Source organism: Antechinus flavipes, chromosome 3, assembly GCF_016432865.1.
Source record: "Antechinus flavipes isolate AdamAnt ecotype Samford, QLD, Australia chromosome 3, AdamAnt_v2, whole genome shotgun sequence".
NCBI classification, from domain to species: domain Eukaryota; kingdom Metazoa; phylum Chordata; class Mammalia; order Dasyuromorphia; family Dasyuridae; genus Antechinus; species Antechinus flavipes.
Window position 1 is genome coordinate 252880527 of NC_067400.1, and position 21828 is coordinate 252902354.

The 21828-nt window shown below is 34.7% G+C and overlaps 1 protein-coding gene across 2 annotated transcripts in view; it reads right to left on the reverse strand.

The window, feature by feature from the left end:
- Positions 1-1648: 1648 nt before the first annotated feature.
- Positions 1649-21828, reverse strand: part of CLIC6 (chloride intracellular channel 6) — a 76959-nt gene continuing 56779 nt past the window's right edge. For both annotated transcript variants that reach the window (XM_051984904.1, XM_051984905.1), the window contains exons 2-6: positions 9615-9724; positions 8863-8988; positions 8045-8151; positions 6159-6340; positions 1649-3761 (exon numbers count right to left, since the gene is read on the reverse strand). In XM_051984904.1, the coding sequence (XP_051840864.1) occupies positions 3600-3761; positions 6159-6340; positions 8045-8151; positions 8863-8988; positions 9615-9724 (687 nt within the window). In that variant the 3' untranslated portion in view covers positions 1649-3599. The remainder of the gene's footprint in view (positions 3762-6158; positions 6341-8044; positions 8152-8862; positions 8989-9614; positions 9725-21828) is intronic.

Genomic DNA, 21828 nt, shown 5'->3' on the forward strand with positions numbered 1-21828 from the left:
GAATTGTTTCTCACCAGTTAAAACTGGAACTGTTTAGTGATTGAATTGCAATAGTCTTAGTCGAGAGAATCCATAGGGTGAAAAATATTTTTTGTTTTTCCACTCCAGGAAAACTTTTCCAAATTCTATATATTTATAAATTCCCCTTCTATTATCAAAGGTTATTTTTAGTATAAATATCTGGCAGCATATTCCAGAAAATGACTTTTTAGGCACCATAAATGTGATGTTATTTTTCTTTTTTCTCTCAAGCTGAAACTATTTCAGTAAGCTACAAATGTTAGGTTTGGATAAAGCAACCATGTGAGGAACAAATTGAACTCAAAGCCATCTCTTGTGTCAGAGAAATTCAACTCCAGGATGAATAGATTATCCCAATTTCACATCCTGAGGCTAGTTCCACCTCTACCAAAGCCAAAATACTTTTTTTTAAATGTTCGTTTCAGAGCGGATTCAAAAGGTTAGCAAGCTTAGTAAGATGGAAGGAAAAACACTGAGGCTTCAGTCACAATGTATAGAGGATAAATAGTGTAAAAACTAAAAGATTTATAAGGTAAATTGTCCTGGGTTGATAAGTCTGGGGGATAAACCTCATCAAAACTGTCAGCAAGAGGTCAGTGGATAAAGACTGACAGTGATTCTGCTCTCTTATGGTTCTCGGAGTGCTCTATTTTATTCCTAGCCCTTTTCTTCATGATAGTCTATTTTTGATTTATTAAGTCTTATTGGCATAAAAGGTCATGAGATACTGACAGAAGAAAGTGACTGAGAATGAAAGTTATTAATCAGGGTAGGGCTTACTAATTAATGCTTCCCTCCCAATTGGGAATCCCCCAAAATGCAAAGGGAAATGAAAGTTACTAACAGTTTAGAAACAGAAAAAGTCAGATTTGAAATCACAAAGTAGCATGTTGGGAACTGTTAGGACCAGATTTCTAAGTTCATTTCTAAATCTAAAACTCTGTGATTTTACATCACTCTCAGTCTGACAAAAAGATATTTTAAAAGCATAATCTCATTACTTGCTTGTGTTCTTTTCCAGCCTGTTTTTAGAAGTATTATGTTCAGAAAAAGTAATATTTAATATTCAAAATATATGGATAACTTGGGTGACAGAACCTACACATGAACATCTGAAGACTTCTCAATACATCATCCTCAAAAAGAAGATTAAATATCTATTTGGCCACATTTTCCCTGTATATAACAGAAAGATATAAGAAATCTAAAAGAAACAAAGATATTTTAGACAGGATCATAATGCAATAAATGTTTTAAGCTAACAGAACAAACTTGCAAAGTTCATTTTTTAAAAATATTGGCCTTTTGAGTACAAATTGTAATTAGAAATAATCTCATGAAAACTCTATTGGAAAACAGGAGAAGACGCAACTGTTAATTGTTTTCATACACCCACAGAATTAGAGGCTTTCCTGGCCGCTATTCTAAGAGTCATTAATAATCCTGATTTATTTTTAAGTCATCTGTTCAAAGTTGTAAATGTTTTATATGGTTAATACTACATATGGATAGAGCAGAAAGCCTATATTTGTCTCCATTCTCTTAAAACATATATAATTTTCTTTATTGTTTTTCTTTAGACATAAGCAGAAAATAAAAAAAAGAGGGAAAAAAATCACCAAAGGAAGTCAGTAGAAAGATTAGTTTAATTTATGAATTTTTACAATCAATTTAATTTTAAGGCACATGAAGAGTACATAGATGTTCTGTGTCTAGAACTAAAAATCTTTAGCTCTTGATATTACTTCTACAACATTCATATACTATTTCTCTATTACCTAAAAGATTGTATCATAGCACTTAAGTTAAAGTAATTCCTAAAAAGAGAAAAAGATAGAGTAAGAAATTCAGATTTTGTTCTCATTGACACCACTGACAATTACAACATGAACTAGGCACTGGAGTTCCAGAGGTTCATGTCTAAGGAATACATGACCTTTCTCTCAACTTAACTATAATAATCCAATGAATAAAGAAAAGAAAGTAGTCTCTGCTTCATGAGTGTTTTGTTCCTTTGAAACCAAGTTTTTGCTTTAGACATTTATATCTGTAATGTATGTTTCAATAAAGCTTCTGTGAATTCCATAACATGTGTGCAGGATATATAAATAGAAAACTTTATATGATGTGACAGAGATATATCCCAATAGACAACAATTTATACCTCGGCTGAGACAATTTTATTATAGCCTTAGAACACTCACCTTCCCTCTCTAGGCCTCAGTTTTTATTCATTCCCCCCACTCCACTCCTCCCCCCATAAGGGGGTCAAAATAGAGAGTCACCAAAGTTCCTTCAAATAATTTATGGTTTTGTTTTCTGTCAATTCTCATTATATAAGGAATCTCTCATGTAACTAATTAGAAGCTTTGTCTCCACTTCCAAAAGTCTTTCCAATTCCTAGCCAATAATACAGTAGCTTATGATTGTTGAGTACAGATATGGTGTCAATAAAACTAGAAACCCTCTTTTTAGTCAACATTTTCCATTTCCCCAAACTGCTGAAAAGTAGCCAAACTGAACTGTGTGAGTCTAGGGAAGGTACTAAGAGATAGGGAAGTAACTCAAGTACTTTAAGAATACCTAATTCATACACGGAACAATCAACTCTTGAAAAACTGAGAAGTCTGTCCCTAAGAATAAAAAGTGGGAGGAGAAGAGGTGCTATTAAAATTCCACATCTGGCCCCTTTGTCTTCTGGAAATTTTCTCCCAAATTTAAGCCAAGATTGAGTCTTAATGCTTTTGTGGAAGGTGAAATGAGAGGGTTTAGGAAAGAAATCCATTAAAGTAAGGAATGAGTTTGTATATAGAAGATTTATTTTCACTTCTCGAACTATTCTTCAACCCTTTAACACCTTGAGTCAAAAGACAGTTTGATACAGTGGAGGAACATCCTAACATAGTAGAAACCAGAGCTGGAAGCCCTGGCTTCTAATTCCTGATATGACATGAGTGAGCTGTTTGGCCTTGAACAAATCATTTACACTCTGTGGGGCTTAGTTTTCCTCCTCTGTAAAATGATAGAGTCAGACTAAGAAATCTCTAAGGTCCCTTTGAACTCTCAAATTCCATGAATAATTTTTTTTTTAAGTTCTTCCATGGACAATTGTCAAGGGGTTTGGCAAAAGTAACCTTCAGCTGTTCCTTTCACTTAAATTGACATTTCAGTTGTGAGAAATCAAGATATAAGATAATGACAGCTAAAAATGTCTGAGAGAGAAAAATGAAAAATAAAAAAAAAAATCAAGCAACAATTTTAACCATAACATATCTTTGCTTTGAAAGTGAAACCACTAAAATATGCTATCCTAAACCAAAGATTATAACAGCCCGTTATTAATATTGAGTTGGACAAGGGTGTGTATTTCACATCAATGGATATTGGGTCTATAGGGACAAGTAGAATGCATGCATGCTATTTTACAATGAGCAGATCACACTACAAGTTTGGTTTTGGGTTTTTTTTTTTAAAGGATTGGCCATTGGCAAAACCTAAAAACAAAACAGGAAAACGTTTTTTTGGTGCACCACTTGATCCATTTCCATCTCTAAAGAAAACCAGAAGAGATTATGGCGTCACTTCATCCTTTTCGCCACATCAGAATATGCATACTCAATCTCCTGGTCAGCAGGGCAGGTATTTGTGAACTCATCTCTAGTGTAGGCATTGTTTAAATATCTCCAAAGGCCAGTCATTTCAGAGGGAAACTCAAAATTCCTGTATTTCTTGGCCACAATCTGAAACCAAAGAAAGAATAATCAGAAGAGGGAAAACCCCAGTAAGATAAGCAATCATATTAGGCAATTCTGAAAGAACTAGCTTTATCTTCTTTCCCAGTTCCTGAGTTTATCAAACTAGCCCAAAATATCCCCACAGAGAGAGCTGTATTTAGGAAATGGAAAAGGGCAGTTTGGGGATCAAAAACCAATGTTATTTTTTGTAGTCCTGCTGAAACTTATTATTGAGACCAACATGGAACACATCAATGTTACTGTGGCCTTCTTAATGATAATGATTCAGGAGAAATCCTAGAGTGAATAGGAGTCATTGAACTTCAAGGGAAGTAGAAAGTTCCAGAGCGACCTCTTGGAAAACTTGGGTTTTGAAGAAAATTAATAAGAACTTAATGACCTCGCCAAACTGGTGTCAATTAAAGAATCAATGGGTAGGTATTTGTATAAAGTGAAAAATCATTTGTACCACCTTATTCTGTAATATTTATTTTAAAATAATTAATGATGGGAGATAAAAGTATTTTAAAAGTTATTCTATTTGAGGAGTCAGAGAACCTATACTTCACAGAAAGTTATTGTCCACATTACTTATACCTGTCAGGAAGGACTACCCTTTTTCCCATTTAATATTTCTAATCAGTTCCTGAGTTCTTTGAAATCATAATAAAAGTGTATCCTTCAGAGTCGTGAAGATCAAATGACATAAAATATGAAAAGTGCTTTGCAAACCTTAAAAGTTATTGTTGTTCTTGTTGTAGTTGTTGTTTAGATTTTCTTTTGGAAGAATTATAGGCAGGTGATTATTCTGTTTGAATTTTTGCGGACACACTGCTTTAACAATAAATTTGGTGGGATTTATAGCAACTGATTATTGGTAAATGTTAAGAACATCTCTTCTGTTCACCCCCCTTTTCCTTATCTATGCACTTCAGTAACATTGGTCTGGCTTTTTACAGGTTTAACTTTAAATGATGAAAGATGAATGGTGTATGTGTGAACTATAGCATATTACCAACGAAGTTTGTGTGCCTAAAAGCAATCATAAAAGATATTTGTCATTGTAAACAAAGGAATCAGAGAAAGAAGAAAGAGGAAAGGAAAAATTCCTAAAACAAGGAATAGTTAAATCTTCTAATAACTTCTTCAATTGGTCCCAATTTCATAAATGATCTTAATGTAATTTGGAATTGTTACTTTATTTCACCGAAATTTAAAAGGTTTTCATGATAAAGTTAAAATCAGTCTGTAGAGATGGTCAAAGTAAAAGTGGGATCAAAATTTCTACTGCACATAAGTAATTTGAAGACAAAAGTCTGAACTCATATTTTGCTCCTCTACTACCCAAAGGTTCCTAAATTTGTATACCATAGGCACAAAGTAAGCATGAATAGAAAGCAAAGCTATAATTAGTTCTCTGAACAAAGTGTGAATGTGTTTGAAAACAAAGATTGTAGGACTGAGAAATAACAACAGTTAAAGAGAATAAGGGTTCCTTTTTTAAAAGCTAACAGCACTATTAACTCCAGCTCTAACAATATGAAGTGCATTACTCCTATCTCTGTAATTTTAGGGAGGCTGGGCCAAATCCTAAATGGGCCTAAATGGGCCTAAATCACATGAGGAGGAAAATTGATGAAACAAAATCATTGGCAAAATCACAAAAATATACAACATCATAATGAAAATATACAAAAAAAGAAAGCTGACACTGAATAATTATAATAATCAATCTTGGTCCCAGGAACAGATAATGAAACATACCTCCCCACTCTTGGCAGAAAATAAACTACTGCAAGAGTGGAATGCTTATGTTGTGATACAGTCACTGGGTTGATTGGTTTTGTTTTTTCTTTATTATAAAGGAGAACTTAATCTGGGTATATATGGAAATGACTATGATATAAAAACAAAATAAATCAATAAAGCATTCCTCAAAGTCAACAGTTTGGAAGTATGCTTCTCTAGAGCTAGAAGGGTATTTTTTTAAAGACTTGCAAAGATTCTTTCTAAATTTTACAAGGATCCCTAGAAAAGATTGCTGCTGCACTTCTAAGAAGGGCAGTCCAAAGCCACTTTGTTATCCCTCCTAGCTGCTAGAACATTGCCTTTAGTTCTTAGGCCCCTGTCGAGAAAGTGTATCTGTGGACATACTGGAGCAAGTGTTGAGGGTAAAGTGAATGGAGCAACCCCAGATACCTCATGAGACTATCTGCCATCTTGATTTCATGAATCCGAAAGGGAAGTACTTATTATTAGAAATAGTTACAAGTTGGACTGATTTTGATTCAACTCATGATTCTAGGGTTGTTCTTGTTCTTGTCCTTATTTTGTTTTTTGGTTTTTTGTGATTGGCCAAAAATGGGTGATTTTTTCAACCTATGTGAGAAGAGAAATCCAAACCTTAATGATATGGAGCTTAGGTAGAAGATTACAATCTGCTAAACTGAGTTCATTCCCATCGAGGAACTTCCTGTTGGAAACAGTGATGTCTTCTGAATTATAGGCATCAATTTCATCAGGCAGAGGGGTATTTAAGTAATTATCTAGTTTCTTCAAAGCTTTTATCAGATTTTTTTCCAAATCTAGAATCAAAAAAGAAGAAAAATTACAAAGAAGCACAATTAGAGGTAATGTCTGGTTCAAGAGATAAGTTCTTTGGGTTCAGGAAGTCAGTTTAGTTCATTCCTTGTGTCAGACAAAGACTACCATTTGAGAGATCTGAGTTAAAGTAACAACTCATAAAATGATGAATCTTGCTGGAGGAAGTCTCACAACTGTGCTTACAGGATACATTACAAATTTTTTGTTAGCCAGCACTACTTGGGTCCTTACCACAGCAAGGCAATCGTTATATATTTCCCAAATTAATTTTCTCTCCCACTTTCAATAAAAGCTGTTTCAAACTTTTTCTTCTTTCCTCAAGCCTCCCACACCTCCTTCTCCCTCTTCGTTCCACTGAGGACTTTACTCAGAAAAATGAGGTCATTCAATCTAAGCCCCCTTCTTATCCATTCTCTTTAATCTCACAACCTCTTGATATTATCTCCCATTCTCTTCTCCTTTCCCCTAGCCTTTTACAAAAAGGAAGCCCTCCTCCTTTCCAAGCCCAACCTATTTACATTTAGACCACATCGATTCTTATTTCTCCTAGTAGACTGTATTCTTCCTCATCCTCCCTCTTTCTAGAATCTTCAACCTGTCTACCAGTTCCTTCAAACATGCTCAAGGTGCTCCCATTCTAAAGAACCCCCCCCAAAAAAAAAAAAACTCACTTTTACTAGTATTCGCAATCCTCTCAAGCTATCATTCTTTATTCATTTTCTCAGATCTTTCTCCTTCCACTTCCTCACCTGTCATACTCATTCCTTAATCTTTTGTAATCTGTCTTCCAATCTCATCACTCAACTTAAACCGTTCTCTCCAAAATTACTGTTGACATATTCATTGTGAAATATGATGGTCACTACATCTCTACATATTTAGCACTGTTGACTATTCTTTCCACTTTCTGGGCCTTTATGACATTATTCTCTCTTGGTTCTTCTCTTCTAGATCTAATCCTACTTTCTCAATCTCCTTAAACATCTCATCATCCATGTAGTGCCTCCTAACTGTAGGCATTATTTCAAGTCTCCATCCTGGACCCTCTTCTCTTCTATCTATATTATCTTACTTGGTAACCTTCTCTATTAGTTATTACTCTATTACCTCCAAATTAGAATGTAAACTTTTCTGTTTAGTTTTTAAAGTCTTATATAATTAGATATCTTTCCAGTCTCATCTGGAGTGACCTACACTAATGAAATCATATTTCTGGATTTTATTTATTTAGATGTTTGTTTTTGCTGAGGCAATTGGGATTAAGTGACATGCCCAGGGTCACACAGCTAAGTAGTATTAAGTGTCTGAAAGCAGATTTGAATTTAGGTCCTCCTGATTTCAAAGCTGGTGCTCTATCCATTGCACCACCTACCTGTCCCACATTTCTGGATTTAAAAAAAAAGTTATTTCAGAGTTACTAGTCTGCATTTGTGGGTTCCACACCAAAAGTTGATGAAATCTCATCCTGTTTGAGAGCCATGAAGAACCTTAAAAGTCATCTCATCCAACTTTATTGATTTAGAGGTGAAGAAATTAAGTAATAGAATGATAGAGTTATTTTGTCTAATCATACAGATAGTGGTCTGAATTTCTGGAATTCTAGGTTAATGTTTTCCTCAGGATTCTAAATTACCCAGAAGATGCAAAAAGGAGAGAGACAGAGAGAGGAATTGTAAGGAACTCACTCTCATTGGCATCCTTTTTGGTATTTTTTATAAATGCAGAAAATTTTGCAAATACATCATTTCCTGCGGAGTTTGATTCCATGTGTTGGGTTCCAAGCTTAGGGTACCTGTGGAGATCAAAATGAAAGATGTCACTGACATTTTTCCAGAGTTATTTTGAATTATTGCTTGTGAAGAAAGAAGAAATCTTTTCTAAGAGAAAAAAAGCAAATGAAGAACTTAAAGTATTTTCCTTTGAGGACTGCCCCCCTGCCTTCCAGGGAGTCCTCCTAATAGTGTACTAGAAAGAGCTGCTCTAAGTTACAATAGCTCTGTAGTTATCTGGCACTGAGAAGTGAAAGTATCTCAGTCCCAATTCTACCCAAATTTTTGAGTGGGATAGTGGCATAAATATTACATCAAAAGTATTTACTAAGTACCAAACTGTACTATTATGCTAAATGCCTTACAGTGTGCAAATAGAAAAAAGTTTCACAATCTCCCTTTTCAACAAATGTTAAGAAGCAAGAACATTGCTATCAAAACATAAATCAGCCAACTAGTCAACTAGTGTTTTTTAAGTACCTATAATGTGCCATGCAGTATGCTTAGCACTGGGGATAAAAAAGGCAATTCCTGCTCTTAAACAGCTCTTCATTTAACAATATGCAAACAATGATATCACAATCACTGTGTACAGGATAAATTAGAGGTAGTTTCAGGAGAATAGAATGTAAATTTAATTCCTTTCTCAGTGCTCCTTGCAAAATTTTACATTCTTTTTTTTTTTTTTTTTAAATATCTTAACTAAACTAGTTCATTAATTTCCCATGAAGTACCTTGGTGGGGCTAATTTTTCTTCTAAGAATTCCTCGATCTTATTCACATCTGTCTTTACTTCTCCGTCAAAAGTCATAAAAGGTGGGTTTGTTCCAGGAGCCAGATCCTGCAAGTCTGCGGGTTTTCTAAGAGGAGATGAACAATGGAGTTAGCAGGAAGCAGCTGCTTATTAATATTCATTTCCTTTACTTAGTGTATCAATCTGCTCCAATTTTGTCAGAATAATTCTTGTTATTTCAAAGCAAATTGTCATGTTTATGATCATTTTCAAAGGCAAGAAGAACAAAAGAATTCCTTTAAATGAAGGTTTTGATTCCCCAGGCACAGGCATTGGAGAACAGCTTGACCCATGGAGCTGAGCGGCTCTACAGTATACCCACCTCCATACTCTAAATGCATATAACTGATCCTCAATACAAAATAAGGTCCACATTAACTGGAGGAGTTTGTTCACTACTTCATACTCTTCTGCCCTCCTAGACCATATCCTTTGTGTTAACATTTATACTCAACTTTTAGATAACAGATAAAAATATATACACATATACATTGTGATAGATATGTCTGTGTATGTGATTTCATCACATAGAGCAGGAGGCAGGAGAGTTATCTGAGGTAGGGTTGCGGGGAGGAAAGTATAAGGGAGTAGGAAAAGGAGTTGGGGGATCAGGAGAGTATAAAAAAGGGGAATGGACAAAAGAAAGAGTGAGAGAGGAAAATTAGAAATTAAAATACTCTATGGTCCTCTTACCTTTTCAAGTCCACTGTTGTAACATTAAATATAACACCTTTTAGCCAAAGTATCATAAAGAGTCGCTGAGAAAATGGGCAATTTCCAATGCTCTCACCATCATAACCAGCCTACAAATTTAAAACAGAATTTTTAAGGTCTTCAGCTAAAGTAATTTCATATAAGTAAGGTATAAACTCCACAATAGAAATGCAATGGCTGATATAAGCCATTGCTAAAGTTTCTTTCTAGGACATTTTACTCTTTTCCCATGTTTATCTAGGTGGAATCTGACATGATCAAATGGAGGCTAGGGGAGTAAAGGGAACACAGCAATAAATAATTCAGCCAACTCTACTTCCAATATTGACTCCTTTGATTTATTGAACATTTCTTCCGTCATTTATCAACTCACACTTCCTGATAGCAGCTTTCAACTAAGGTTTTGGGAAGAAAAAATGGCAGAAAAGAATGAAGAATGAGCACTAAGAATTCCTCCAGTGCTCTCAAAGACAAATGGAATATTATTTTTCTCCTCTTTCAGTGGGTAATATCAGTAATATTACCCACTACCACAATACAATGTAAAACTCCCGTTGCAAACTATAAGCAAGGGATGATTTAAAAAAGCAGAGATTTGGGTTCAAGTCACAGCTCAAACATCTTCTCTCATGTGATTTGGAAAAATTATATCCATTCCAATTTCAGTTTTCTCTTTTACAAAGTGAAAAAGAGAAAAAAAATTCTATTAATATAAAATATTACATGTATTTCCAGATTAAGTCACTGTCTTATTAGTTTTGCTTACTAGTTAATACTTAAAGCTTTGTTTTACTGCGACCTCTCAAGAAGTGGGAATAACGTGCAAATGTACGTAATATAAACACAAAAAAGTGAAAAAATGAGAGCTGCCCTCCCCTCCCCATCCAAAAGAATAAAGCAGAAAGATTTCACAAGAATGATGGTAAAAAGCAATGAAAAATATTACCTAGGTCTCCTTTGACAAGTTATTCAGTCCCTTGGATCCCAGTTCATTTAACTGTAAAATAGGGAATTGGACTAAACTGCCTCTGAAATTATATCCAGCTCATCTATGATCCTAAGAACCCTAGTGTCCTATCTATATCTAATATTCTATAAGTCTCTTTTCCACTCCCTGTAGAATTATCTCCCATTGATTTTTTCCCCTGAGAGACAGAACAAGAGATGTACACAAATGAGATAGAGAACAAGGAGATATTTACTTCCCAATTATATTAAAATTAAACTTAAACTTTTATTTTTAATTTTTTCCTTTTTAAAATTTTCAATATTTTATTTTTCCAAATATATGTAAAAATAGTTTTCAACATTCATTTTTGTAAAACTTTGTGTTCCAAATTTTTCCTCTCCCTTCCCTAAAATACTAAATAATCTGATAAAAATTAAATTATGTGCAATTCTCTTCAACATATTTCCATATTTGACATGTTGTACAAGAAAAATCAGACCAAAAGGGAAAAAAATGAGAAAAAAACAAACAAAATTAAAAAGGTGAAAATACTATTCTTTGATCCACATTCAATGTCTATAGTTCTCTTTTTCTGGATGCAGATGATATTTCCATCCCAAATCTATTGCCTTGAATTACTGCATTGTTGAAAAGAGTCAAGTCCATCAGTTGATCATCATCTAATCTTGTTATTGTGTACAAGGTTTCTTGGCTCTGCTCATTTCACTCAGCATCAGTTCATATAAATCTTTCCAAGCTTTTCTGAAATCAGCCTACTCATCTTTTCTTATAGAACAATACTATTCCATTACATTTGTATACCATAATTTATTTAGCTTCCCCTACTCATGTGCATCCACTCAATTTCCAGTTCCTTGCTACTACAAAAAAGGCGGCTACAAACATTTTTGCATGTGTGGGTCTTTTTTCCTCTTTTATGATCTGGGATACAGACATAATAGGGACACTACTGGATCAAAGAGTATGCATAGTTTTATAGCCCTTTGGGTATAAGAACCTAACTTTTAACTCTGGAATTCTTAAGAGAAAGAGATAAGAAAAATACATAGAAAATATGTATTCTATACAGAGAGGACTGGCAAGACTTACATGAACTAAGTGAAATGAGCAGAACCAGGAGATCATTATACACTTCGACAACGATATTGTATGAGGATGTATTCTGATGGAAGTGGATTTCTTTGACAAAGAGACCTAACTCAGTTTCAATTGATAAATGATGGACAGAAGCAGCTACACCCAAAGAAAGAACACTGGGAAACGAATGTAAACTATCTGCATTTTTGTTTTTCTTCCCAGGTTATTTTTATCTTCTGAATCCAATTCTCCCTGTGCAACAAGAGAACTGTTCAGTTCTGCAAACATATATTATATCTAGGATATACTGTAACATATCTAACATATATAGGACTGCTTGCCATCTAGGGGAGGGGGTGGAGGGAGGGAGGGGAAAAATTAGAACAGAAATGAGTGCAAGGGATAATGTTGTAAAAAAATTACCCTGGCATGGATTCTGTCAATATAAAGTTATTATTAAATAAAATAAAATAAAATATTTTTAAAAAGAGAGAAAATATGTATTCTATAAAAGATGTGGAGGAAGTGAAATAATTCCCCCTACCTTCATTTTTCAAATATAGTCATCCTCATAGAAATGAACAAGCCTTTCACTACATCTGGACCTTCATAATAGCAAGGCAATCATTCTACTCATGTTGAATTGAATCCATATCCTACTTCCCATAGTGAATCTCCCAAACCTCATCTCAACTCTAGCTTCCTATAGCACCCAACCCTTTCAGCTGAGGAACTTATCTTATATTTCTGAAAATTTGATGCCATTGGCCAAAAGCTTCACTTTTTCCACTTCTCCTCATTTCATAGCATCCTCCACTATCTGTTCCTTCACTCCAGTATCAGATGACAGGTGTTCTTCTCATTACTAAAGCCAACTTCTCTACATTTCACTTTGATCACGTTTCCTCTCTCTGACATTCTTTCTTTAATCTTCAATATCTCCTTATGTGGTCATATTTCCATCATATCCTTTATCCCTCTTTCCCTTCTCTGTAATATTCATTATAAAAGTCTCAATAATGAATTTTTTCTTGTCTTGCTCCCTTCTAAACCCATTGCAGTCTAACTTCTGATATGGTTTTGATATGAAATTGTTCTCTCAAATTATCAGTGATCTATTAACTATTAAATCGAGTGATATTTTTTCATTCTTCTGCTTGACTCTCTGCAGCTTTTGCCACTACTGATTTCTTCCTCCTAGATTCTCTCAAATCTCTGTTAACTTTCGTGACAATGTTCTTTCTCTATTTCCCTTCAATTTTTCTGTCCCCTTTTACTGAATTATCATTCTTGTTATATCTCCTAGGCATAGTCATTTCCCAAGGCCCTATCTTGTGCCCATAAAATGATAGATCTGGATTCAGAAAGAACTGAGTTCAAATCTGGCTTCAGACAATTACTAGGTTATATCATCTTTGCCTTAATCTCCACCTACCTCAGGATCCTCAATTGTAAATGGTGCTAATACTAGCTCTATTTTCCAGGGTTGTTATGAGAATAAAACAAGACTATATTTGTTAAGTTTAAAAAATATTTAAAGCATCATATAAATGTTATTAATATCCTTATCGCATAAGTTTCCCTATGTTCAATTATCATCTCTAGGAAAATGATTTCCAGATCTGTATATCAATCTCTTATTTCTCTTCTGAGCTCCATTATTGTATCTACAATTGTTTAGTGGATATTTTGAATGAGCTGATCCACAGGCATCTCAAACTCAACATGTCCAAAGAAAAACTCATTATTTTCCTCCTAAAGTCTTCTCCTCTATTAAATATTCCTATTGCAATTGAATACAACATCATTATTTCAGGTTTGTTACTTCAAATTCCTACCTGACTTTTCACTCTCACTTTCTCCGCATATCTAATAAATTGCCAAATCCTCTTACTTTTATTCACAAATTCTCACTTATGTGTCCTCTTCTCTCCAAACAACTTTCTGATTCAGATTCTTGTTACCTCTCACTTGGACTATTACAATGGTATTGGAATAGGCTCTCTGCCTTCATTCTTTCCCAAGTCTAACTCATTCTCCACACAACTACCATACTGACTGACAAAAGGATAAATCTGACCATGTAGAATCATATTTAAATTCCTCTAAGGCATTTAAAGCTCTTTACAATTTAATCTCTTCTGATTTTTTCCATCTCTCATTTCCCTACATGAACTCTACAGTTGAGCAACACCAGTCTTCCTCATGTTTTTTTAATTACTAATATCTTAATTTTTTTGACAGTTAAGAAGCAATTATTTTTCTCCCTCCCACTCTCCTCCAACTAAAAAAAGCAACCCTTGTAGCAAATATGTATAGTAATATGCATAGTAAAGCAAAACAAATTATTCATGTCCAAAAAAATATTTCTCATTCCACATTTTGATTACATTCCCTTTGTCAAGTTTTATCATAGATCCTCTGACTGATCATTACACTAATCAGAGTTCTTCCAAAGTTATTTGTCTTTACTATTTCTTTTATTTTATAAATTGTTGTTCTGTTCTGTTCACTTCACTCTGTATCAATTCATATGAGTCTTCCCAAGTTTTTCTGAAATTATATCTCTTTCACCATTTCTCACAATGCACTTTATTATATTTATCAGTACTTTTGTATACCCTATTGCATTTTTATGCCATAATTTATTATTCTTTGCTATTTTTTACTCATGACATTCCATCTCTCAACTTTTCCTACCTTTGCACAGGCTATTATTGCTTATGCCTATAATGCTCTCTAGCTTCAATTTGACTTCTTGACATTCCTCGCTTTCTTTAATGCTCAGCTCCATTACTACCTTCTGTAGAAGGCTTTTCCTATTTTCCATTTGAACTTTCCCATTTAAAGTTATTTTCTTTTTACTTGATATATTTATTGATAAATATATAGAAATATTTATAGAAATAGATTTTTATTTATTTGTTTCCCTCATTCACATGTAAGCTTCTTGAAGAGAGAGTTTTCATGAGTTTTGTCTCTCTCTATATCTCAGGTACAGTGTTTGGCATATAGTCAATGCTTAATAAATTCTTATTGATATTGATTGATTTGTCCTTCTGGCAATGGAGTATATAAGCAGTGAGGTATAGAAAAAGAAGGTATCTACTCCTACAATGGTAAACACTTCCTCTGAGATGGACATTTATTAGCAAAGCTGACAAAGCATGAGCTGAAATTCTTCCTCTGTCCCAAAAAACTATTAAATAAGTACATAATAATGAAGGATGCTTGGGTGACTTCAAATGAAATCACAATGTATAGCAAGAAAAAATTACATTTAATAAATTAATTCTCTATACCAAAGTAATGTAGGCATAACCTGAACAAAAAAGGTCAGCTTAGTTACCTTTCCTTTGTATACTGAGGAAAAGAAAACTAAAATGTGGAACAGTAAGAAGAGAATTAGAGAAGTCAATTAACTTTGGTCAGCTGTTTTTTGCTGTGTGACAATAAGCAAACTGCTTATTTCATCTAGTCCCTCGATCTATAAAATCAGGTGGTTGGAATACATGGGTCTCAGGTTCTTTTTAAGCTCTAATCTTCTGTGGTGCTATGATCATATGGCTCTAAGACAGCACATTCCTCCATGAAATTCAAATTACTTACAAGGAGATATAACAAGGGCTACATCTGAGCACCAGAGAGTCTCAATTAAATAACCAAAGACAGAAATGAGACAACTGTTTTACTTAAACCTACTATTACAATTCATAACAAGAGGATTTGAGGGGTTGTCTATATATACATTTTGGGGGGAGGATTTGCTTGAGCTTAATCTTAAAAATGGGAAAAGGTATACAGATTGCATCCTAAATTTCATATGATTGAATTCAATTAGAAAAGAGAAGATAATGAGTAATTGTAAAACTAATTTTATTTTCCCTTGGGGCTTGATGCTATGTGCATCTTCCCTTCTTATCAATCTCTGATCTACTTCTTTGCATCAGTTTCCAGAGCACTAAAAATAAATGAAATTTTTGAGATTACTATGGAGTTAGTGAAAAGGGGACGGTCATCCTCATCATATGGACTATGAAAAGACCCTCCTTATTAATCTCTTTTCTTTTGGCTCTTCTCTCCTACATCTTCTAAACAATGGCCAAAATGACTTTTTGACCATTTCATTTTTTTTATTCAAAAACTTTGGTGGCTCTCTATTGTCTCTAGGATAAAATATTCATTAGCGTGACATTTAAGAGCTCCAGCAATGTGAGTGTAAACTAATTTTCCAGTTGCATTTCACATTATCTTTTTCATATATTCCTATATTCCAAAAATGCTGTTCCCAGAACTTGACATGCTATTCCTCACCTCCCTGAATTACAAAGATATCAAATGTATCACCTCATCTTTACCTTTAAGAATTTTTAATCTTCCTTCATGGCTCAACACATTTGCTTTTCCTGATTCTTAGTAGGCAATAATATTCTTTCAATCAATCATCATTTACTAAATAGCTTCTTTGTACCAGGCATTCTGATAGGGGAAAGGGATATAAAAATCCAAAAAGAAAAAAATTTTAAGGAAGAGAGGGGGTCAACAGTGTCAATAACTGAAGAAATCAAGGAGAATGAGGATTGAGAAAAGGTCAATGGATTTGACAATTTAGAAATCATTAGTAACTTTGGAGAGAACCATTTTTGTAGAATGATAAAATTAGAAACAATGTTGTAGGAGGTTAAAAAGAAAGTGGCATTTGCAAGTAGTTAATGACACAAAGCAGAAGAAATATAAGAAAATAGTTAATTGGAATAGGAGGATAAAGGGTTTGTTTTTTTGTTTTGTTTTTGAGGATGGAGGCGATATGAGCATGTTCATTCAGTAAGGAAAGAGTCAGTAGATAAAGAGAGATTGAAAATACATGAGAGAGTGGGGATGACAAAGATTGCAATCTATAGAAGAAAATGAGAAGGAATAAGGTAAGATAAGAAGGCCATCTTCTCAAGTGAGATAGGTGAAGGAGGAGATAGTGGCAGAGATAGTCTGCATCTCAAAGATACAAGATGAAAGAGAAGGAAAAAGAGGGAGTTTATTGCCTCAATTTTTTTTCTGTAAAATGTGAGACAAGTTTCTCCGCTGAGAAGGTGGGAAGAGGAGGAGACATTGAAGATCTGAGGAAAGATGAAAAGCCTTAGAAAAGCCACTGAAGAGAATGGAATAATTTGTGACAAAACAGGTATAGAAAACTAAGAGCCCAGATGAGGTTGTGTAACATCAATTTGTAGTGGGTTTAAGTCAAAATGGTTGCATAATTTTGTCCAGTAAGTTCAGAGGAATGTATGAAGGTGCAGCAGATATTGAAAAAAGTAACCAGGGAGACTATATGATTGGGGTGGGGAGTGGGTTTCAGTAATTGCTAATAGATGGAAGAAGAAAAAGAAAAGATTTTAGAATGAAAAGCTTTTGCCTTTGGAACAGATTTTTCTCAAGAGTACAGTGGAAGATCTTAGTGGTGTTTGGTTGAAATTTTGGGTGAGAAAGTTGAGGCAGTTTGGAATAAGGGAAATGATGTTTGGTTGCTAATCTACAGGAGCTCAGAATTACTGAAATGTGAAGGATATAACCAGGTATGAGAATGTTCATAATGACATGGAGGTCACCACTCAACTTCTCAGAGGAGGCTAGAGATCAGGCTGGAGGCATGTACGGAAGGAAGAACAGGGTCAGCAGAAAAATAGGAGGACTTCTTGGAGAGATTAAACAAGAAAGGGACACCCAGAAGAAGGAAGATCTGGGGTCAAAGGCAAGGTGTGTATTCTTTTTGCACCAGAAGCTTTCCACATTTGATTGAGAGATTGGGCAGGTAGCAGAAGAAAGCTGTCTTGTACTGACAAAAATGAAAATCATTGCTTTGGAGAATATGGAAAATTTCCCTCAGGCAATATACTTTCCCTCTTTCTAAAAATTCCTAAAATATTTTGTCTTGATCTCTCCTTTCCCTTATCATTTGCCATGGGGTATCACATTTTGTGTGTGTAAAGAAAACTAGATGGCACAGTATTTAAAGTGCTGAACCAGGAGTTAGAAAGACCTGAGTTCAAGTCTAATAACTAGTTATTAGCTTTATGACCCTGGACACATCACTTAATGGTTGTCTGCCCCAGTTTACTCATTGTAAAATGGGGCTAGTAATGGGGCCTATCTCACAAGGTTATTGTAAGGCTAAAATGAGACATTATTTATGAAGCACTATGCAAACTTTAAAGCAAGAGATAAATACGCATGCACACATATGCAAGCTATTATAATTGTATGTCACATTAAACCCATTCCCTACTACCCAAAATCCCGGGTGTAGAAAATATCTGATGCAAAGAGGATCCACCTTGGCTTTGACCTCAAGTCTTGGATCTTCTGGGTACCCCTTTCTTGTCTAATCTTCACTCTTTGGAGTATAGAGGAACAGCCCCTTATAGAAACATTGTATTTCTAGAAGTTAGAACAATGCTTTAAATAAATGTTTTAATTAATGTTTGTTTTCACATTGGAGGCAGCAAAAGGCACAAGTATTGTGTCTGTTAGTAGGAATAACCCCAAATAATTCTCCTTTCTTCACTTTAGAGCACAACAAAATGTATTCCCACCACTGCTACCTCATCTCTTCCCCATTCTTTACTAAGGGAAAAGAAACCTGAATTCTATTTTTTTTTACATTTCCATGGCTTACTGTTTTGTTATTCTTTAAAACTGTGTCACATCCTCAGTAACTGCAGGTTTTAACATACTCAAGGCAAGAAAAGGGGAAGGGTACAAAAGAATAAGGACATTCAATCACATAGTTTGGCTAGTCTGGACTTGCAGTCTTTTACAACTCTATTTTATAGTAGTCACATTAAGTACAGTAAAGTCCAAAGTAAGTCTGCAGAGTGGTGCAATCATTTATTTTTCTGACTTGTCTCTTTAACCTTTGGAATCTTAGTCTAACTCATTTTGAATGCAATGAAATCTCTGTTTGTGTATTTTTTATTGTTGGATTTCTTGATAAAGCTCACCTTCACAAAGAGCTCTGTGTCTGGAAATGGACATCTTTAATGCAGAAAGTAGTTTTCAACACTGAACTCCAAAGAATAATTATGTTATGTGAGCCTCTTAATTTGCTCCATCTCTTTAATGATCTCAACCTCTGTATCAAGTCAATGTTTTTCCTGGTAATTGTCCTACTCCTCTCCATTTCCTGTATTCTGGCAGTTACTGCTCCCATTTTATGGAAGCAGGGTTAAATGAATGGGGGACAGGGATATGTCCTTGTTAGCAGATTCTGCTTAGGTCTCAGGCTTCTAGAGACTCAGCAGCAGAATTACAGATGAGATCTGATATCTGGTTTGTTGGTGGCAGGAGCGTCTGTGTGGCCAGAATATTGGTGATTTATATAATAGTCATGAAAGCTGCCTTTGCACATTATCCCCCAGGGTCACTTTAAAATTAAAGAGTTCAAACCTAGTATAGCTGTTTGACTGAAGGCTGAACAACATTTTAGAAGAATTAATTGGCTGCCACTAATGCCAATAAAACAGGATTTACATATGCAGTATTGCCTCATCTTAAATTACTCTTAAAAGAAATCTGTCTCAGTAAGTTGTAAATGAGGGGGTTACGGGAACATGGTGGGAGTGACTAGGACATCTTGCTGCCTAATTTTATTACTTTAATGTGCTTCAGTACTAGGATGTGCCAGCAAAAATAAAGAAGAGAATACATAATCTACATAGCCCATTATTGAGCAATAAGAATTCCATCTTGATGGTATTCATAAAATAGACAAGATGATGGTATAAATACATATAAGTGAAGCATGACTAACTGACAACATCACAATAAATGAAAAGTCTGATCAAATAAAGTCTGTCCACAAGCATTTAGTAAGCCAGATACTGTACTGGGGAGAATAAAAAAGACAAAAAATTAGTTCTGCTCTCAAGAAGCTCACAGTCTAACTGGGAAGGAAAGTTTTTTAAAGTTTTATTTGCCAATATTAATAACTCTAGGCTAATTTTAAGATTTCTCAACTATGTTCTAAGTCTTGAAGAAATGTTTGTGTATGTGTGTGTGTGTGTGTGTGCGCGCGCGCACATTTTTAATACATACAGATCAAGCAGATTGAGACATAAAACTATTTTCCCTGATCCTCATTAGTTGTTAAAGACAACTTTGGACAACTGAGGTCTTTGAACAACTCAGAATTGTATGCTCGACTTTTAAAATTCAATTTTTTAAGAATTTGAGACTGTAATTCTTTTTACAATTTATTCATGTTACATCATTTCAGAACACTGAAATTTCTGCTGACTGTTCCCTCAAAAAAGACTGGATGAAATGAACAACACAGCAACCTGCATCATAAAAATGGATCATTTAGCATTTACTCTCTTTTGATCTAACCTTACTTTAAATGACATCTATATGGTTTGTCTCTTTCACACTGATTTAATCTATTTGAAACTCAGAAAAAGGAAAATTACTTAATTTTAGTATCTTTTGCTGTAAGCAAACAGAATTTCATTCAATTCAATATACAATGATGAAGGCTTAAGATACTATGCAAAATAATTGTTCATGATTTAAAGCTATGAAATAGCTGTTGTACACAGTTAAAAGGTCAAAGTTTATTTGCTTTTTTTTTAGCATGGATTTGCAGCTTTCTAAGCTATCCAGTCTTTTTTTTTTTTTTTTTTTTTTTGCTGAGGCAATTGGGGTTGAGTGACTTGCCTCAGGTTTCACAGCTAGATAGTATTAAGTGTCTGAAGTTAGATCTGAATTCAGGTCCTCTTGACTTCAGGGCTGGTGCTCTATCCACTGCGCCACGTAGCAGCCCTCAAAGTCTATTTTTAAACACAATTATCTAAAAAAGAAAAAGATCTGTAATATGGATAGTTCTACATTTTAGTAGGTTTCTCCCACATGTAGTTTGGGAGTAATTTTGCTGGTGTGGGTAGTCCTTCTACTGAGTCAGATATCAACCGATATATGACAATATTAGAGAATTGTTTGAGGCTCATAGAACATGGGCAACTTTCCTATAGTAACATAGCTAGTAAGTTCCAAAGGAAAGATATGAATTCAGGTCTTCCTGCTTTCAAGTCCAGCACTATTTTATAGCTGCCTTTCTATAGCCAATGACAACTATGTCTTTTTCATTGCACAATATTGCTTTTCTTTCTTCTTTCTTTTTTCTTTCTTCCTTTATTTACTCCTTCCTTCCTTCCACTTCCTCCCTTCCATCCTTCCTTTCCCCTTCTGCTTTGCTTCTTTCCTTCCTTTCTTCTTTCCTGCCTTCCTTCCTTTCTTCCTTCCTTCCCATTTCTTGAATTGAATCAACAAATCCTGAGTAGAGCAAATGATCTAAATCCATTTATATTGGTTCCAGCTTATTCTTCTTCATGAACAAGGTCATATCAAGCAAAAGGACCTTTATTTATGTGTCCAATTGTCCTTGAAATGCATGCAAAGTTTTGTCTTTTCTTAGGGAGAGGGAAAGAAGATGGTCACTTTGTTGTGACCCCCATAGTGGAAATGCAAGTCATTCAGACTTGACTGGGCCTCATTTTTTTTTCTCTGTGTAATGAAATAGCAGGAGGTGACCTGTAGTGCCCCAGGAAGAAGAGAAGCTCTGGAGTTTATTTAGAGGTATAGCCTGGAAGGCATCTGCCATCAGTCTGTTGTGAACAACAAGAACAGGCTGGTTTGGGAGATGATACTAAACCAGCATAACCAGCCATATGATACTTCCAAGCCCCCTAAAGGCCTGCTGGTTCTTTTTATTCATCCTACCAGAACCATTCTACCAGGACACTCTGTCAGACTTGTACTAGATTCATGCTATTTAGTTTTCAGAAGTATACTCGACTTTTTTTGATAATTTCTTTCTTGGTTTTGGGAAGATGTTTTTAAAATGCTATGAATTTTAGTAATGCCATGTATATGGTTGTCCTCTCCTTTTATTGGCTATATAAAAACTGATTCTGCTGCTTTTGTTTTCAATGTCTTCATTGACCCTTAGGGTCATTTTCTCAAGTTAATGTCAAGTTCTCATTGTAGAGAGGTTCTTGAAGTATTGGGAGAGATTTGGGGTTAGTACTTCTTTCCTCTGGGTCATTAATTTGGATTCCTTTATTCAGGGGAAATGTTCAAATGATTTTGGAGAAT